This window comes from Dipteris shenzhenensis, chromosome 3 (assembly GCF_047967505.1).
Source record: "Dipteris shenzhenensis isolate YYH24624 ecotype China chromosome 3, Dip_SZ_1.0, whole genome shotgun sequence".
NCBI classification, from domain to species: Eukaryota; Viridiplantae; Streptophyta; class Polypodiopsida; order Gleicheniales; family Dipteridaceae; genus Dipteris; species Dipteris shenzhenensis.
The window spans coordinates 3141509-3160525 of NC_141598.1; the positions used below are offsets into that span (position 1 = coordinate 3141509).

At 44.7% G+C, this 19017-nt stretch overlaps 1 protein-coding gene across 1 annotated transcript in view; it reads right to left on the minus strand.

Annotated features, from left to right (window-relative positions):
• LOC147903233 (exocyst complex component SEC5C-like) overlaps positions 1-19017 on the minus strand; it is a 115462-nt gene that overhangs the window by 44892 nt on the left and 51553 nt on the right. Inside the window, exons 14-16 of the mRNA XM_087373001.1 lie at positions 12316-12526; positions 12055-12170; positions 11620-11848 (exon numbers count right to left, since the gene is read on the minus strand). Coding sequence (XP_087229127.1) covers positions 11620-11848; positions 12055-12170; positions 12316-12526 — 556 coding nt within the window. The remainder of the gene's footprint in view (positions 1-11619; positions 11849-12054; positions 12171-12315; positions 12527-19017) is intronic.

The following is a 19017-nucleotide window of genomic DNA, read 5'->3' on the forward strand; positions in this document are numbered from 1 at the left end:
TCACCTTCGTCACCATAACCCATAAAGATGCATCTGATAGACTTTGGATCAAGTTTGGTGCGCAGTTCTTTGCGTACATGAGCAAAGCACTCGCAGCCAAATACACGTAAGTGCTTATATGAAGGTGGCTTGCCAGACCACACCTCCTCTGGCACTTTCAACTCCAAAGCCTTGTTTGGCGACCTGTTAATAATGTGAACTGCTGTTTGCACGGCTTCTGCCCAAAAGCCATGGGGTAATGCAGCATAAGACAACATACATCGAACCTTCTCCTGAATAGTTCGATTCATCCGCTCACTTACACCATTTTGAGATGCATTATGAGGGGCTGTGAGTTCCTGTTTGATGCCCTTAGCTTGGCAAAACTGCACAAAAGCATGTGACACATACTCACCCCCATTATCGGATCTGAGGCATTTCAGCCTACGACCTGTCCGATTCTCAACCTGAGCGACAAACTTCTTGAAAGCATCTAAGGCATCGCCCTTATGCTTCAAGAAATAGACCCACACTTTGTGTGTGGCATCATCAATGAAAGTAATAAAATATTTTGCACCCCCTAGTGATAACTGTGGCATCTCACACAAATCACTAGATCAAGCGGTGCTCTATTCTGGGGAGTTCTCCTCTTATGAGGAGTCACAGAATGCTTGCCAAATATGCAATGATCACAAGTAGGCAAATCTGAAAAAGAAAGAGACGGCAGATAACCCAAACGTGACAGTTCTTGCATTCCTTTAACAGACATGTGTCCCAACCGGCTATGTCACAATGAAACCTTTGGCAGCTCGGTTATGGCAACAACCTGATTACCCACACTGGAAACATACAGAGGGTACAAGGTATCACTCTTAAAACCCTCAACCACTACAGCCTGGCCATCAGTAATCACCCATTTGGAATCCCCAAATGTGGTGTGGTAACCACTGTCATCCAACAAGCCAGTGCTAATCAGATTTTTCTTGATTTGCGGCACATGGCGGACACCATCAAGCATGAATATGCGTCCATCAGGAAATACTATCTGTATACTGCCAATCCCTGCAATCTGACATGCATAGTTGTTCCCAAGATGAACAACTCCAGAAGTACCTGTGTAGGAAGTAAACCACTCCCTATGAGGAGTAACATGAAAAGAAGCACCTGAGTCCAAGAGCCAGGTGTGCATGTCATGGCCATCAATAACCAAAGCATGTGCTATTACAGCAGAAGAGCATAAAACATCATGTATGTCACTGTCACTGTCCTCTGCTGCAACATTCACTGCATCCAAGTCATCTGCCGTGGCCTTGCCTTTGCCTTTGCTTGCATTGCCTGCATCCTTTGTTTCAGCCTTCTTGACTTTCTGATCCCGTATGAACTTGAAGCACTTAGACTTCACATGTCCCTTCTTGCCACAATAAAAGCATTCAATATCCTTTTTGCCACGGGACTGACTGCGGGATTTGGACTTACTAGCAGATCTCCCCTTCTGCTGAGTCCTGCCTCTATCCTGTAGCTGCAAGGCATTTGAAGACTTGCTGCTCGCATTATTCTTCCTGCTCATCTCCTCCATAAGGAGAGAGCTCTCTACATCAGCATAAATAAGAGTGACATTCGAATTTGACAGGGTGGTCTTGAAAGTGTCCCAACTCTCAGGGAGGGTACACAGCAAGAAAGTAGCCTTGAACTCCTCATCAAGATTCAATCCCTGTGCAATCAGCTGTGTAAAGATGGCATTGAACTCACTCAAGTGTGAGGTCATAGCTGTACCTTCCTTCATGCGAAGATCAACCAGCTTCTTCAACCTTACTGGCTGAGCTCTTTTGGGCATACAATTCTTCTAGCCTTTGCCATAGACCATAAGAGGTCTTTTCAGCCTGAACATTGAACACAAGAGTGTCAGAAATAGTGAGCATGATGGCTGCCCTTGCGGACAAATCAAGCTCTTCCCAGTCATCAGCTACCATGTCAGATGGCTTGACACCCTTCACCCTTATGGGCTTAGAAATCTTCTTTAACAGAAGTACATTCAAGCACTGTTCTGCCCATAATGCATAATTGTGTGCTCCTTCCAGTTTCTTTATGTTCAGAATTGAAGATTCACTTCCCCCTGATGCCATATCAGATAGGGAAAGTACCTAACTCCCTGGAAGTTAAAAAAAAGACAGAATAAAAATTCTGATTTCTCAGAAAAAACTTGCTCTATCAAGAGCCAGGAGCACTCACAATAGTGCTGTTTTTTACTGTCAGGAAAATCTGCAGCAAAACAGTAAATGTCCCTGCAAATACTGTACCTTCTGACACACTGTACCGTGCTCAAATAGGCATAAACAGTAATTTCAGAATGCTGCAGCTGCTCCACAAGTGCTTTAACAGTGCATCATCAGCTGACAAAGCACAAACACTGCTGTAAACACTGCTGTACTGGCTGTGCTGATCACTTCTCCCACCTCAGATGAGGTATTGCACTGAGTTAATATGCATAAACCACTTGGCAAACACCCAAAAAAAAATGACACTTCAACCTGTCACAAAACCTGCAACAGAAAATGGGATAAATCCCAAGCAATCACCCTTCTGCCAAGGGGATAAAATGCATATGAAGATCTCTGTTGGTAACCCAAGTGCTATCAAACAAAATCTGGGCAAAAGCCCCTTGACTGACACCTGAACCAAGTGAAGAACACCTCAACACTGAGGTAGCATGCAATATGAAAATCTCTCTGACAAAATCATCCAACAGTGTAATGCATATACTGCCCTGTGTAGAAATGACATACACAGATCCCAACGTACAAACACTCAATGAGGAACCTTTTGAGCACTGTCAACGATGGACAGTTAGGGACCGAGTAAACTCGATGCGCCCTGGCCAAGCGTGGCTCAACTGAGGTTCTCTGAGTGTTGCACAAGAAATGTGACCTGCAAGAAAATGTCACCTCCACACTGCGGAAATCGAGGCAAATGTGTGCTCTCTGGCACCACACTACCTCAAGGCATACAAAGCATCAACTGCCAGGCAAAAGCCCTATGATCTGCTCACCCGGAAACTGAGATTCAAGCCCAGTAAAAGCATAAAAGTTCTCTGCAAAATCAAGGCATTTCCTTCACGAAAAACAGATAACTGTGCAATCAACCACACACTGTGGTTCTCTTCACCTCAAGCACGAGGTAAATGAAGGTACTTGCTGTACTTTCAAGAAAAACACAGTTTTGTGAACTGAAAGATGATCCTTAATCAAGAGCAGAGAGCTCTTTCTCCTTCTTTTTCTTCCCAAAAAAAAAATCTGCACCTGCTGTACTTCCTGTACCTGCGCAGTCCTGCTGTACTTTCTGTACCTGCGCAGGGTACGGAATCCCAGAAGAGGGAAAGAAAAAAAAAATTTCGGAAGTTCTTCCCTTGATGCAGCTCCCTGCAGGTACGGCGGCTTCGTCCGTACTGTACGAACGCCCGTACGGAGTCCGTACGACGGTACGGACGGCCGTACGGTCGTGTACCTTGCAATAGCCTGTGCGACGCCCGAGGGCTTAACAGCTAGCAGCTGCTATGCAGCTGCTGGCGTGACGCGGCGCCGCCCTACTGCAGCTAGCAGCTGCTATACAGCCCGCGCCCAGCTCTATGCCCGCGCCCGCGCCCGTGCCCTGCTCGATGCCCGCGCCGCTGCTCGATGCCCGCGCCCGCGCCCGCGCCGCTGCTCGATGACCTGCGACGCCCGTCCGTACGGATGTACGGACGACGTACGTCCGTACGGCGCTGTCACCTGCTGACCAGGTAGAGGTCGAGGGGGGTGGGTAGGCAAGGTTAGAGGAAGAAGTGGCTCTGATACCAGTTGAAGGGCCTGAAGGGGGAAGAAGAGCAAGGTGTGAGAGAGAGAGAGAAGACTCAAGTGTGCGGGTGTGAAGTGATGAGCCACACCACAAACTCATTAGTTTTATTAGGATTAGGTTTTACCCTGTGACTGTCTTAAGACAGTCATAGACGTCTTATCTTTAATAAAGGGGTGGCAATGTGCCTTTACCCCAACACACACACACAGAGAAAGTTTATTTAAGTCTTCGGAAGACTGATGGGTCTATGAGATCATGAGAAACCCGATACAAGCAAGCTAAAAGGGTGGAGCTACCAACGAGAATCAACACCCATGCAGAAAACAAAATATAAATGCTAAATAGTCATAATAGTCATCTCCATCGTCACTATCATCATAATCATCATCAGATAGTCTGTCATCTAAATACAAAGTGAAATATGATCCAATGTTACAATTGTGGTAGGCTCTATGTCCCCTCATCAAGAGTGGGGGAGTGAGCATAAAACTAGAAATAAAATGTTGTCGACTGCCTGTGGGCGTAGTCTTGCGCCATCTCCTGGTCACAACTCTACGTCCAACAAGGGTGACCGTGATCCCTATCGGTCGCGCCCCCACTCTGAACAAGGAGGGAATATCCCCAAGCACAATCTGTGTGTCAACCTCTGATTGAGTTGTCGTGTCACTGGAACTAGAACTCCATCGAATCTAGGGCCTGTGGAGTGGGAGCCTGTATGGTCCGGCTGAAAGAACTTCGTGATCATGCTCTGAGAAGAGTCTACCATAGCATGCTCCATGATTGAAGTAGATGCTCACGATGCCTGACTGCCTCATGGATGGACGCGACCAAGCATCTCTGATTTGGAAAGGAGACGAACAGGAATAACAACTCTGAATAGACAATCGAAGCGCCCCCAGATCTCATAGTAAACTAGCATCTGAAAATGAAATGCTCCTCATACTCAATCACATGTAGACTACATAATGTGCATATACGTCTCTCCCTGTGTAAACCCTCTGCTCGACCACTCTCAATATGAAAATGAAATGCCCCTCACACTCAATCACCTGTAGACTACATAATGTGCATATACGTCTCTCGCTGTGTAAACCCTCTGCTCGACCACTCTCAATACGGAGTCTATGTGAAGAGACCCGAAACTACCCAATAAATATCCTAAGCGAATGGGGTAAATGAATCAGCGTATATCCCGGTGGGTCAATAAACCCCTCATTTGAGATATGTAGGCAATGATCTCAGTAGAAGCTGAGCTTCACTGGGAGCTCACTCGGTTCCAACCAGGTCCAGAATATGTGTAGCTGCATGTTATCACGGATGATTCGCAGTAAGCCGCCAGCTCCTCACCAAATCATCCGGGCTGAGTTTGGTTCATCTCTGTTGCAGCTCGACACAACATTTTAGGTCATCACCTACCTATATCGGGTCAGGGCATATGGGGATCGCATCTTGGGACGCAACAAACTACTCCTGTGGCTAGCATCATCCTCTTCTATGGCTCTATCAAATGCAAGTAATCAAAGGTGCTGGTTTGCACACATAGTGAGGTGGTTTAAGCGATTCGGTCTCCACATGGACAAACTTCCGCACTTCCAGTACAACATTGATGCACCATTCTCGCCACTATAGTATCACGAGGTCAACTAGGTCAAACGTGAGGATCTTCTACCCAGTTCCAACAATGCCTAGCCATAAGATGTAATCGGGGCAGCCTATCAGCTAAAAGTCGCATCAAACCTACATCCTCTAGGTCAATGTCTGGTAGCATAATAGAATCGTCCCTGAAGTCGAGGAGTGGTGCTTGAAGCACCCCTGTCCTTGCGTTGAAGTCCCCAACCAGGAGGACTTCCCCGCAGCTCGAGAACTCAACGTTGTCCTGATATAGAGCTGTGTATGGTGATGTCTCAATCTCCTCCCAAATATCTCGGGCAAAGTGTGAGGTAAAGTACCATAGTGCTATGAACAAATCTTGGTTGTCCATGTGTCGAATCCGGATCCTGAGAAAACTAGAGTGTGAAACTCTCTTCTCTACTGAGATGGCCCCCAAAATAGAAGACCTGTAGATAATTGTTACTCCTCCGGACCCTCGTACTCCACCTGTGTCCCTCGTCTCATCTCTGTAAGCAGCGTCCCGAGTATAACCGCTGACGACGACTAGTAAGAGGACGCTCTGGACTCTGATGTGTCTCTGTATAGAAGATTATGTCACGACTTGCATATGATTCCGAGAAGTTCCTTGGTTCTTAGCATAAGATACCATTGCAGTTCCACATGATACAGGACAGGGTCTCAGATGTCTGAGTCCAATAGACTCCGCCCCCTATGTGGGGGCAAGGTCATGTGCCTAATGGGGACTTATAAGGAGTCGCCCATCTCATACTACCGCCCAATTCCCGTCCTTGCAGTGGGCCTAATACCGCTGCTGCATCAGAGAGTGTCTTCCTCTACTTATAGGAGGTAAGATCCTCGTCCATGGAGATCGATGGATGGTCTCGTAGAACTTATCTACATTATGGAGCTGCAAGTCAAGCATGTGCATCATGAAATCATATGATGAGGGGCTGCTCTCAATTCACGTCTCTCCCCACTCGCCAGGCCCTCTCGATAGCGTGCTCTACTACCCCTAGAGTAGTGTCCCCAAAAGTAGCCGCATCACTCATCGGTGTGCTCTCGACGCGTGGGATGCCACGAACTCTGATGTTGAAAGCCTTACTGGCTCTTTGTTGCTGCTCCATGAGGGATGCGTCAATTTTACGAGCAAAAACCTATGAGCAGGTTTATCCGAGCGTGTTTTTCAAGAGATTTAAAAAATTGCATTTCTTTAGGAAACATGGTTTTTACACTTTTATTTTCACTAGAACTAGATCCCTTTATCTTAAAAATATAAAGAATTATCACTCATTTAATTTTACATAACATAAATTTTCTTATTGATAGACATCCTTTGTACCCCTGTTATTACCTAAGAAAAGTGTTGAAAAATAATTCCTTTAAGAAACATCCCTAATAATCACTCTCAATGTAATAATATTTCACATACATAATTACTTATTAAACACATTTATTTCAATATGATAAGAGCTTTCTAGTGTTTTAAAGAAGTTTAAATTACTATAAATAAGTATTAATTTGGGCTTATATATCACTCTCATACAAAACATGTAATATTTAATACTACATATGCAAGATTTTCCAAAATATAACTCCATAGATGTGCTCAAATGGGGTTTCCCAATCAATTTGAGTGGCTGAATGACTATATTTGGACATTGGATGTGAAAGTTATGCCACTTTTAAAAGTGTTTTCCAAGGTAGTTGTCTACTCTATATGTGGGCTTCTTCAAAAGCCATCCCATTATGTTACCATTCCCAAAGATTCATGTAAAGATTTGTGTATAAAATAGGCATTGCTATAATACTTTGCATATTTCTAAGTGAAACTATGTTTTGTTCCGATCTATTTTTGCCATATTTTTACATGGTTGGAAGCTCTTTTTTTTCCTTCACTCGAACGCTCAGAAGATTTCGCTCGGAAAATGCTCATCCCCCTCCATGAGAGTGGCCGAAATAGTTGCCTTCGCGGGTTCCCGCCACATCCACCCACATGGATGTCTCCTCAATGACAGATTGCATGCTCGCAATCTTTGCCTCAACAACTGGTGTACTCTCTGGGACTGTACGGATGGTAGTGAACTCCTCCCGGAGCTGTGAAACGTCCTGTCTGAGCCCCTAAATGAGGCCAGCATGCTCCTGAATAGCACACGTCTGCTCCTGTACAACACGAGCCAACTACTAAGTGTAGCAGGCTTGCTCCTGTGCGAAGAGAGTCAACACCACCTCTCATGCTCGTATATTGTGTACCTCTATGAGTAGGGCCTCCATGTGTATGGTGGTTAGCTAGTCCATGCCCCATTTGAAACTAAAAAGGCTGGGATATACAAGTAGGAGGATGGGACAGGATGGTGGGCAGTGACTGGGCAAGTTGGGTAAGATATGATGATGGCTGAGGCATCAATGAGATGATCCCAGTAGGGTACAGAAGAGATAGCTGAGGCATGGATGAGATGATCCCAGTAGGATCTGGGAGAGATGGCTGGCTGAGAGGGAGGGGTGAAAACTTCAAAGAAGGTCGAGTAATGTGGACCTCTGTGTGTCGCCTCCAATGATGGTCACATAAGCAATAAGTTAGATAGAGAATCTTTAGCAAAAGAGGAAGGAAAGATCGATGACAAACCAACCGTCGTGGGTGTAGCTGTAACTGTTGATGTAACTGTAAATGTAGCAGTGGTAGCTGAGGTCGATTCCGTCAATGTAGATGTAGCTGATTGGGAAGTAGATATCGTCAATGTAGATGTAGATGTAGCTGTAACTGAGGCTGAAGTAGATCCTGTCGATGTGGAGCTCTTATGGACCGCCCTGCTATCCACTCCAAGACCGCTCCGATTGAAGCACTTATTGACATTCTCGAGTTTTAACAATGTACCTATTGAGGTTTGTCTTCTTTCTTGATTTTATATGTGTCTTTGTCATTGTCTTTTGCTCTCCGTTTTCCCCATTGCGACTATAGACCCCTTGTCGTTTGCTTCGCAGGTGATATGAGCCCCTATGTGGGCCAAGCCATATGAGGGAGCCCCCCCAAATGACAGCCTAGGGTGGCTGGATGGGTGCAGTAGGGCCTGCAAGAGGGCCTGCAAGGTGGGGAGGGTGGTGGATGGACGAGCTGGAGCGACAGGGTGCTGCAGCAAACAGGAAGCTGCAGCGGGAAGTTTGTGCAGGTGAAGAAGCAGCAGCAGCAAACGGGCAAAGGTGGGGCAGCAGCGGACGGGCTAGGCGGGCAGGTCGCAAGGCAGCGGTCGACGGGCTAGGCGGGCAGGGCAGACGGGCTAGCCGGGCAGGGCAGACGGGGTAGACGGCGCCACGAGAAGGGCAGAAGGTGCAACAAGCAGCGCGAGTAGGAAGGAGGGTGGGCATGAGCAGACATGAGGGTGAGGCGAGACGGGCAGGAGGGTGAGCCGAGGCAGAGCAGGAGGGTGAGGAGGCGGAGCACCAAGGTGAGAGAGATTGTCATGTGAAAAGGCTATCATGAGAGAGAGAGAGAGAGAGAGAGAGAGAGAGCGATGATATGTTATGATCTTATTAAAGTTCTCTGAAGACCCTATGGGACTGGTGACCACTATCAAAATGATAGTGGTTCGTTACATCCAAAAATCTGAGAAAACTTGCTATGCTATGCTGCAAGCATATATTTAGCTAATTGTTGTGCCTTGTTGACTTTGTTGTTGTGGTGTTCTAGGATGATGTTTATGTAGGCGCCTAGCGCTGTGCTGGCAGCTCAAGGAGGGTTTTTAGGCTGGTGGCATTGCTGCTGTGTTTCGCCTTAATACGCGCGTATGCTCGGCAATGGAGGAGCATATGTTCATCATTTTCGATCTCCCCTATGGGACAAATTTTACGAAGTCTTGCATTCCCGAGGGGTTCTATGTCTTGTCCACTTGCCCTTCTCCACCTCTAGTTCATGAGAGCTGGTCCTTACTTTACACATTAAATGCCGTTTGTACCATGATATGTCCTCCCCAAGATAGTCTTGCATTCCATACCTGTCCATTTATTGATTTCTCATTCATAGCAGTCCACGTCTTTTGCCATAGTTTCCAGCATTTACCAGTATTCCATCCATTTAGCTCCTCCTTTGTGCCACCCTGTGGTCCTTGTGGCCTTTCATTGCCTTGTGTAGGATCTTGCTTGCATCCATCTTTCCGTGCTTGTTGAGGTAGGCCATGTACCGGCATAATGCCGCCTCCTCAAGAGGTAACATCCATGTCTCTGCAAATAGGATGGGGTAGGAAGTTTGGGCTTTGACCCCACTCACCGATGAGATAACGTTTGTGGATGGTCTCTATCCTTTTCCAATATGCCCCGGATAGTCTCGGTGCCCAGGCTGGGCAACCATAGAGCATTGTTGTTTGTACAAGCATGGTGTACAACACTTCAGCCTTCCTCATGGAAAGTAGTCCGTTCTGACAGGGCAGGACACCATACAGCAGCAACCAAGTTTTAGTCCGTCTTCCATACCAGGACGACATCTCTAGCATCATCGACTTACCAGCGGAAGGCACCCATCAAAGTGTATAGCTTCCATATCCCACCCACATTGGGCCAAATGTAAAGTAAATATTCTTCCATCTTCGAAAAGCAAGGAAGGTGTGTGTGTATGTTGTGTGTTGGGGGGGGGGGCATATCCAACCCAATCTTGCACGTCGGCTCTTTTTCACATCGTCTTTTGATATCTCTCTCTCTCAATATTTGTCTTTCAACTACTCTTAACGCTTCCGCAACTAGACAAGAACATGCTTCCACTTAGACAATTGGTCAACATACCTCCAAACATATTTCGGACATTGGTGGCTAGAGTCTTATTGAGGAGATCTCACGAGTGGAAGAATTTTCTGAGGTCGTTGAGGCAAAGAGTTGCAAGGACGATCATTCAGAACATCCCCTTTCTTCTCCATTTGTCACCCTTTCTACCATGAACAACGTTAAGTGCCACTTCACTAGTGCTTCCCTAGTTTATGGTTGCACTTGAATTGGACAATCTTCTTCTCCAAGCCGACCAGAAGACACTTACCATCAAGTTCAGAATGCCGAAGCTGATATTCCAAAGACTCGATTCTAACACCAAAAAGGCACATTACAAGTTCAGATCATGCCGTACGGGACTGCCCATTGACCTTCAACGAAATGACACTGGGTTTTCAAAGCATTGACTGGGAAGTGTATATTTGTGTTTCTAGATGATAAGCAACACCTCCGCCAAACGATGAAGCTACTCAAGGCTAGCCACCTCTACTTAAGAACCAAAGAAGTTCATTACCAGGGGTATACTATCAATGCCTCAAGAATCTAGCTAGATCCAACCAAGGTCAAAGAGATCATAGAGTGGGGAATTCTGACGAATATGCAAGAATTGCATATGTTTATGGGCATATGTCTTGCATAGCACAAATTCATCAAGAATCTTTCAAAGATTGCATACCCTTGATGATCTTGCTCAAAGGCATCAAGAAAAGAAGCAGATCACAACGAATCTCACAGCTCTTTTTGCCTTCACTAAACTAAAGGAGGTAATGAATATGGAGCACCTTTAATCAAAAAGGCCATGCAAGAAACACAAACAAGCTAGAGGTCATGCATAAATCCATTGTAAGGATATTTTGAAGCATGATAGCCGCTTCTTAGATCCGTCTTGCTGCTCTTTTTCAGCTTGTCAAAGTTATCATCTATGTGTGGAGTCATCAAGTAATACAGTAATCCACATACGTATGTATAGATCCCTCCGTCATTAGTTGCACATGTGATTCAAAAGGTAAGCTTGTTGTGCTTGTCTCCGAATCACCTCACCATGAGCCAGGGAACTTCAATAAGGTGCTTTACAAGGCGGAGAGCATTTTAGAATGAGGTTGATTAAGTTCCTAAACACACCTTCGAGAGATGATCCATCAACCAATGAGAGTAGTCTTGTAGCAAGATCTTTCTTTCCTTGGTCATTCATTCATAAACCTGATCTCGGATAGAGGTCTCAATGCTATGAATAGGAACAAGATATAACGGCAGTAATTTTATTTTTGCCAAAAAACGTTTTTTGCAAAAAGTCAAATTTATTATAAATAACTAGCAAAATGCAATAGGAGAAGCTCCTGTGCAGATCAAACAACCGTGAATGCATATGCAGAATTGAAAGAACAGCCAATGGAAAGGATCACATAATCTTTCCTACTCCCGTGGATGGCTCTTCAGCAGAATGAGCCTTACCTATATTGTGACCAGATATGTTTGTACTTTTGCAACAAATCGGCAAGAAGTGAACTCTTGCAATACCCAACGTTGCTTAGGACCATCAGTAGTCTCTGGTGTGGGTTCACAACTTCAACACCTGCTTGAAGCCCCACAAAGTGATCTTCTATGGCAGCCTGTCCAAGCATTTCACTTTCTAAAAGCTGACAATCCTGTGCAAGGACATTGGCAAGTCTATCCAGATGATCTGATCATGACAAGAATCCTTAAATTACAACCCAAGGTTCTATTAAAATAAAGAGACTGATCAGCTTTAATAGAGAAAGAATGAAAAGTTTGCACTACTAGAAAGGCATAGCTGCTTGACTAAATCAAATTAATAATATCAAGTCCATTGACAAATGAAATTCAGCACTGACAAAGATGAAAGACTAGATCCAGGAGCACACGTACCCTGAAAAGACAAAAAACATTCAAAAAAAGTTGACTTGACTGTGTCCTGCATCTGGCGAACCTGTATAGTCGTGTCATGCGCCTCAAAGGCCTCCAATTTGAGCTTCTCGGTCAATCTACTCATTATGATGTAAGAGCAATTCATACCAATGTGATGTTGAAGAGATTAATACCATTGCGATGCAATAGCTCACATATTACAAAATATCAGATGTGTGAGGAAGCCTTTCTTTAAAACATGTATTTAATTTCACTACTCACTGTTTGATCTGATCCATAGCTGATATCAGCAAGTCTTGAAACCGGAGTGGAAGTGCCGAAATTGCAAAATGTGAGCCAGCACGATCAATAGTAGAAACTGGTACCCAGTCCTCTTCACTGCTGATTTTTAAGGTTGCACCACGCAGGAACGTACAAAGCCGTAGTATGAAGTGTCGTGTGACTTGTGTTTTTAACACATACAGCACTTGGACTGCAAAGGACACAATGCATCACAAAATATACACATACAAAACAACACAGCATGTACAATAGTGCTGCACACGCTGGTAGATTCTCTTCACAATTCTAAAAAACAACCGTTTGATTAGAGACAGGCCATTTACTGCAAGAAAACTAAACAAAGTAAGGTGCACCATCAAAAACAAGGCATAGTACTGCAGGTATACACTGGTATATTCTCTTCAGAAATCTTAAAAACAACCCTTTCCAGCAGGAGATTTACTGAAAGAAAAGAACACAAAGTAAGATGCATCAGAACAAGAATCGGACAAAAAGAAAGCTAGAAGCTTCAAATTAATTGCTGACATTCACTTCTAGCAATTAATAATGTTGATCTGGCATCTCCAAGAAAGACGTTGGAACTAATCACTGAAGAATTGAATAAAAACTCAGGAATCGTTGCACAATTGAGCACTTGAAAAGCACCACACACAGTATCTTGATTTGCAAAATGGCACCCACAAAGACAATGCAAATACAGATTTAAAAGACTAGCAAAAACGAAAGCTGCTAAATAATACACCATGACAAACCAGATGTGTGTGTTCCCCAATCGGTGACAGGTACAATCAAATGGATAGTAACAGAGACGTCTCTCGTGCTTCCATATATGAACCTACATCCATGTATTTATCAAGGGCGGCCAATACTTGATGTGGTTCTTTAAAAAGTAACCATATTAAACTTATTTCTCCTGCAAATACGGTAGGAACACATTGCAAATCTGTGCTAAGAATTGATCAAGGCCAAATCTCAGGCATGCAGGCCCACAATCACTCTGATACTCTACAGCAGCTCGTGTATGATGGAAAGCAAGTGGATGAATATGGTCATCTACAAACACTCCCAAAACGCTGGAGCTCCAATGTCTGTAGAGAGCTCTAATAGCCTAGGAGAATGACGATCTGCCAAGCAATATGGCATTAATATTAGAAGATCAATATGACTATTTGTACTCCATGAGATCGTATCATAATAGGGCAGTGTTACATCAATAATAACATTACCCCTGGGGAAGGGGATGCCTTGGGTCAGGAAGTTAAGACAATGGTCACTAATTTTTGTCTTCCAGCATGCAATCCTCTCATGCACTTGTGCTGAATGGGCTTATAATGAAGTGCGCCATATGTTAGATGCTGAACAAAATCCATCAATGACCCAATCTCGAGCCCATAGTCCTGAACTTTTGCAAGAAGAGCTTGAGCCTAGTGATGAGATCTATGGCATTCCCTATAGTGAATTCCCGAATCCTGAATTCAAAATTCAGTCTCTAGAGAATTCAATTAGTAATTTGGTTAGCCGAAAAAGCTTTCTTTTAAATGAAATGCAAACTTTACATCCTTAGGTCCTCAGAAATTGTACAATGATTCTATAGGTAAGAGGTTTTTGTTCCCTCCTGACCAGTATAGGAAGGCTATGAAAGATTGGCTATGTTTCGAATCTTCTGCAAAGATCATATAGCCAATTGCCCTAATCAGCCTCAGGGTGATAATACCCCTTTTGATCAGGGAAGACAACTAATGAAGCAAGTCCATACTGTACAAGTCTTGTCAATTTCTCAATATTATGAATATGAGCAAGTTGAAGTCTTCCATAAGTGATGTGTGGATTCTTGCTTCATTACTTCATCCATGTAGCAATCCGGTGTCATGATCTAGTAAGGATGTATGGACTCCTTAATGGGAAGAGGGTTGAGTATGGTAAATGATAGTGCCATATAAAGATACCCTTAATTTTTAATACGCATTTTCACAAGACTAACGCAGTGTTGAGTATGGAATGGCTCTATGGGTTGCCATACTACATACTTACAAAGGAGTTATTTAAATAACTCTATGACCTTCCAAAAAGATGAACAGTATCTTTGGACTGAGCATGATATCCCCCATGCTCTTTTCCTTAATAATATGCAATTGGATCAGTTGTCTCAGTACCTTAGAAACGGCAGATTCAGCACAGTGGTTCTCCTTGGACTGCACCAAGTCTTTTTATTAAAAAGAAAGATGGGCCTATGTGCTTATATGGAATGGCTCTATGGGTTGGGCCATACTACATACTTACAAAGGAGTTATTTAAATAACTCTATGACCTTCCAAAAAGATGAACAGTATCTTTGGACTGAGCATGATATCCCCCATGCTCTTTTCCTTAATAATATGCAATTGGAGCATTTTGTGAGCACAATGAACTCCAAGTATTCCTTTGTGATTTTGTTTTTCTTAATGAAAGTTCTTTGTATTCAGTTGAAAAGAAACATGAAAAGGTTGAATTTTTATTGCATTAGTTTGTTTATGTGTTTCTTAGGATCTTCCTAATGGTTTATCTCTAGAAAGAGTAATAAATCATAGGATAGAGATAGTGGAGCAAGAGCTTCTTCTATTTCAAAATACCCTACCGTTTAAGTAAAGAGTAGTAGTTGTCTCAGTACCTTAGAAACGGCAGATTCAGCACATTGGTTCTCCTTGGACTGCACCAAGTCTTTTTATTAAAAAGAAAGATGGGCATATGTGCTTATATGCATAGATTATCGTGCCTTGAATAAGGTCAATACTGAAAACAAAGTATTTTATGCATGCATTGATGAGCTCTTTGATCATATACAATGAGCGTAGTACTTTAACAAGATGACTATGTTATGGGTATCATCAAGGTGGATTCATCCTAATGACGAATCCAACACAAGGTTTACAACTCAAAAAGGTCAATATCAGTTTTTCGTAATGCCCTTTGGCTTAAATAATTTTTTTGCTATGTTCATAAATTGCATGCTAAGAAGACCAAGTGTGACTTCTTTTGTAAGGGACTCAATAACGTGAGTCATATTATGCATATTCAGAGGGGATTGCCCAACCAGAGGGGTCAATATCGATGTGGCCCGCCGGATACATAGATCACGTAGACTACGGCCCCCACTGCCGAGAGAGACGACCTGGTAGACACAGATACGAGATATCTTCGCAACTTGTAGGAGAGCCACCCTAGCACTGGGCTATGTATTTTGACCTAGAGTTTGAGTACTATTTTATGTTGTATTTGTTTTAGCTTGCTTAGTACGCAGCAAAGGAACTTAGCGAGCCCTTCGCTTCAGCCCACAATGGCTTGTATGGGTTACTTTTGTGATTGTAATTTGTCTCATAGGCTCGCAAGGCCTCCAGAAGATGGTAACACAACTCTCTCTCTCTCTCTCTCTCTCTCTCTCTCTCTCTCCCCCCCGCAAATTTTGGGCTTTACCCCACTGGAGATTTAGAAAAGGGGTAGGAGACAAATTAGAGAAAGGGAGATAGAAGAGAGAGAGAGAGAGAGAGAGAGAGAGAGAGAGAGAGATTGCAGCAAGTAGGAGGGAGGAAGGAGGAGAGTAGATAGGATTAGATGTCACATCAAAAGTACATTGCACATGAGGGGAGGGTACTTATATAGTACTCCTTATCCCCTTTGACCTCTCTAACTTTCTTTTTTTCCCAAAGGAAGGAACCTTCTATTAATGCTTGAAAGATTTCATACAAGACAACAGCCCTGAAGGCGCTGAGTATGAAAAAACCAGAAAAGGCTGAAAGAAAGAAAACTGGCCTATTCCAGAGAAGCCCAGCTCACTACCTAGGGGATCTCTGGAACTGGGGCTAACAACCAAGTGGGGGGACTATACAGCCAGCGAATCCCTCGCGGAGTGAAGATGTAGAAAACACCTGCAGGCCAAGCCTTGCAAAAACGAGCACGCCTCTCAATAGTCGCCCTGGAGCCTGGAGTCCCACGCTCCCAGGTGGACAGTAGAGTGTAAATGATATCCTGCCACATGGCAACCAAGGTAGCCGAGGGTGGAACCGGGTGCTCTCCCATCACAAGACTGCAGCGAGCCACCCAAATGTTCCAAGCCGTGATGCTAGCTACCACCTCCCAAACACTGTCCTCCCTAGGAGGAGGAGGAGCTAGGGTGTTAGGGGGGACTGCCTCGTGGAGTGCGATCCTCTGAATGCTTTGACCCTGTATCCGGTAGGCTGGGGAAGTCTCATCAATCTGAAACGCGTGTCCTCCCTCTATCGACCAAGCCACCATCCCCCAGGTGTAGTCTCTGTGAAGGCTCTGCATACGTGTCATGATCCTGAGGGCTCTCATCCAGATCCTCGATGCGCTACGACAGCTCCATAGGCAGTGCGGGATAGTCTCCAGGACACCATCTGAGCAACAATGGCACTGCCCCTCCACTCGCATCTGCTCCAACCACGGGCCGATGGGCAAGCCTCTGTGGGCTACCAACCAGAAGAAGTATGAAATCTTCCTCGACCGCAAGCTGGACCACAACCTCGTCCACAACCTGGAGCGAATATCTCGAGGCACTCTCTGGGTCACCTAGTGTCTCTCCCTCGAGGGAGTCCACCTCGATGAGTCCATCTGCAGTCTCCTGCCAATCCGTGTAGGAAAAGGACACCTCATCTATCGTCTCAGCTAGGCCACCCCTAGAGGGCCAGAACCACTCCCCCGAGTCCCACTGGACCTCCCTCAAGGGTCTACCCTCCCACAACTAGAGGTGCCATCTAGAGGCGTCCTCCTCTGAGATACTAGGAGAATCAATGTGCCACTCCTTCCCCAAACGTCCTACCACTCTGATCATCTGCTAGTGTATCCCATCAAGACTCCCATCCATCTCAAGGTCGCTCCCAGTGAGGGGCTAAAGTAGGCCTCCAGGTCCTACATGGAAGAAGCTGGGGTGCGCGCTGCCGCGCTGTGAGGTCATTCAACCTCTTGTAAGGATTTATTCAAGTTTAGGGTCATTGTGTTGTAGCTTCTCATTCATTGGTGTCAACATGTTACTCATGTGCTAAGAGATTTGTGCATCTTTAAGGCTCATCGCCTTGTTGTTATTGCGTTGTAGCTACTCAGTCTCACTAGTGTCAACATCATATTTGCTCAGAGGTCTTAAAAGGTCCCTCAGTGTGTCTTTGAGGCTCATTGCCTTGTAGTTGTACATTCATCATGCAATAAAGCTCATATTCAAAGTTCATTATTGTGTATCGATTAAATTTCAATTGAGATTTGTACTAAAAGATGAGGGAGAGGAGGGGTCACATCAGATGCTCAAAATACTACCATAGCCTTAAACCAAAATGGAGGAGCTAAGGTAAGCATTTTAATAGATATCTATAATTGGGATTGAACCCATTTATATATATGTATGTATGAATGTATGTGTATGTATGTATGTGTGTGTGCACATGCATGTATGTATGTATGTATGTATGTATGTATAACTGGGATTGAACATCTCATGTGAAGGGAGCTTGGCATGTTATGATGAGTTCTTGGCAGGTTGCCTCCTCAAACTCAAATTTTCTCACCTTCTTGGTTTTGTGGTGGATTCTCAAAGAGGGGGATTCAGTTTTGGACTCATATTTCAAACTTTAGATTCTAGTTAATCTTCAACAAATCTCTCAGATCTTGTCTTCATATTTACTGAATTTATTTCCAATTAGAAACTATGCATATTTCAAATCTGTCCCAACATTCATTCCTAATTCTCTTGGCATAGATCGGAGTGAGTGATTTCATACGCCTAGATTTTTGGTGGCTTTCAAATTCATATTTGCTCAAAGGTCTTAATAGGCCCCTTAGTGTGTCTTTGAGGCTCATTATACAACTTTGGCTCTCTCCACCGGTCTCTGCCACTGATCGTGAAAATGAACTGCTCCCAGATACTACGCTCTGCTATTGGCATCTCAGAGAACGAGGCGCCGCCCTGCTTGTTTTCCCCAAACTCCAGGTTGTTGAAGTCACCTCCAACAATCTAGGAGTCAACATCCGGAAGACACTCTGACAGCCTTGTCTTCTCCTCTGTCCAAAGGAGAAGAGAAGGCTGCCAGGAGTCCTACTAAACACTGGCTCTCTCCACGGGTCTCTGCCACTGATCATGAAAACAAACTGCTCCCAGGTACTACGCTATGCTACTGGCATCTCAGAGAACGAGGCGCCGCCCTGCTTGTCTTCCCCAAACCCCAGGTTGTTGAAGTCCCCTCCAACAATCCAAGAGTCAACATCCGGAAGACACTCTGACAGCCTTTTCCAAAAAGTCGGGCGGTGTTGTCTACACGCTGGGGCATACACGTTCAAGATTCCAATCTTGGACTCTCCCGTCCGAACTCCCATCCAAACTGCCCATCCTGGAATGAGCTCACCCTGATCGTAGACCTTTGAAGCCAAAGTCTGTGAGACTAAGATGCAAACCCCTCCGCTCTGTCTTACTGCGGGAGACCACTCCTCTGGACCTCTCCCTGGGAGAAGGTGATGGCATCGTCTGATGTCTGCTGCTGAAAACATGTGCTCCTGAATCATAAGGATGTCCATTGCCCGCCCTACCACTGCCCTCTGCAACTCCTGCCAGAGCATCAGGTACTGCAGCTGGCTACGAACACGGTCGTGGAGCGTTCCAACTCACTATGGTCCAGCTCATGAGGACAGGGGAGTCGGGAACAA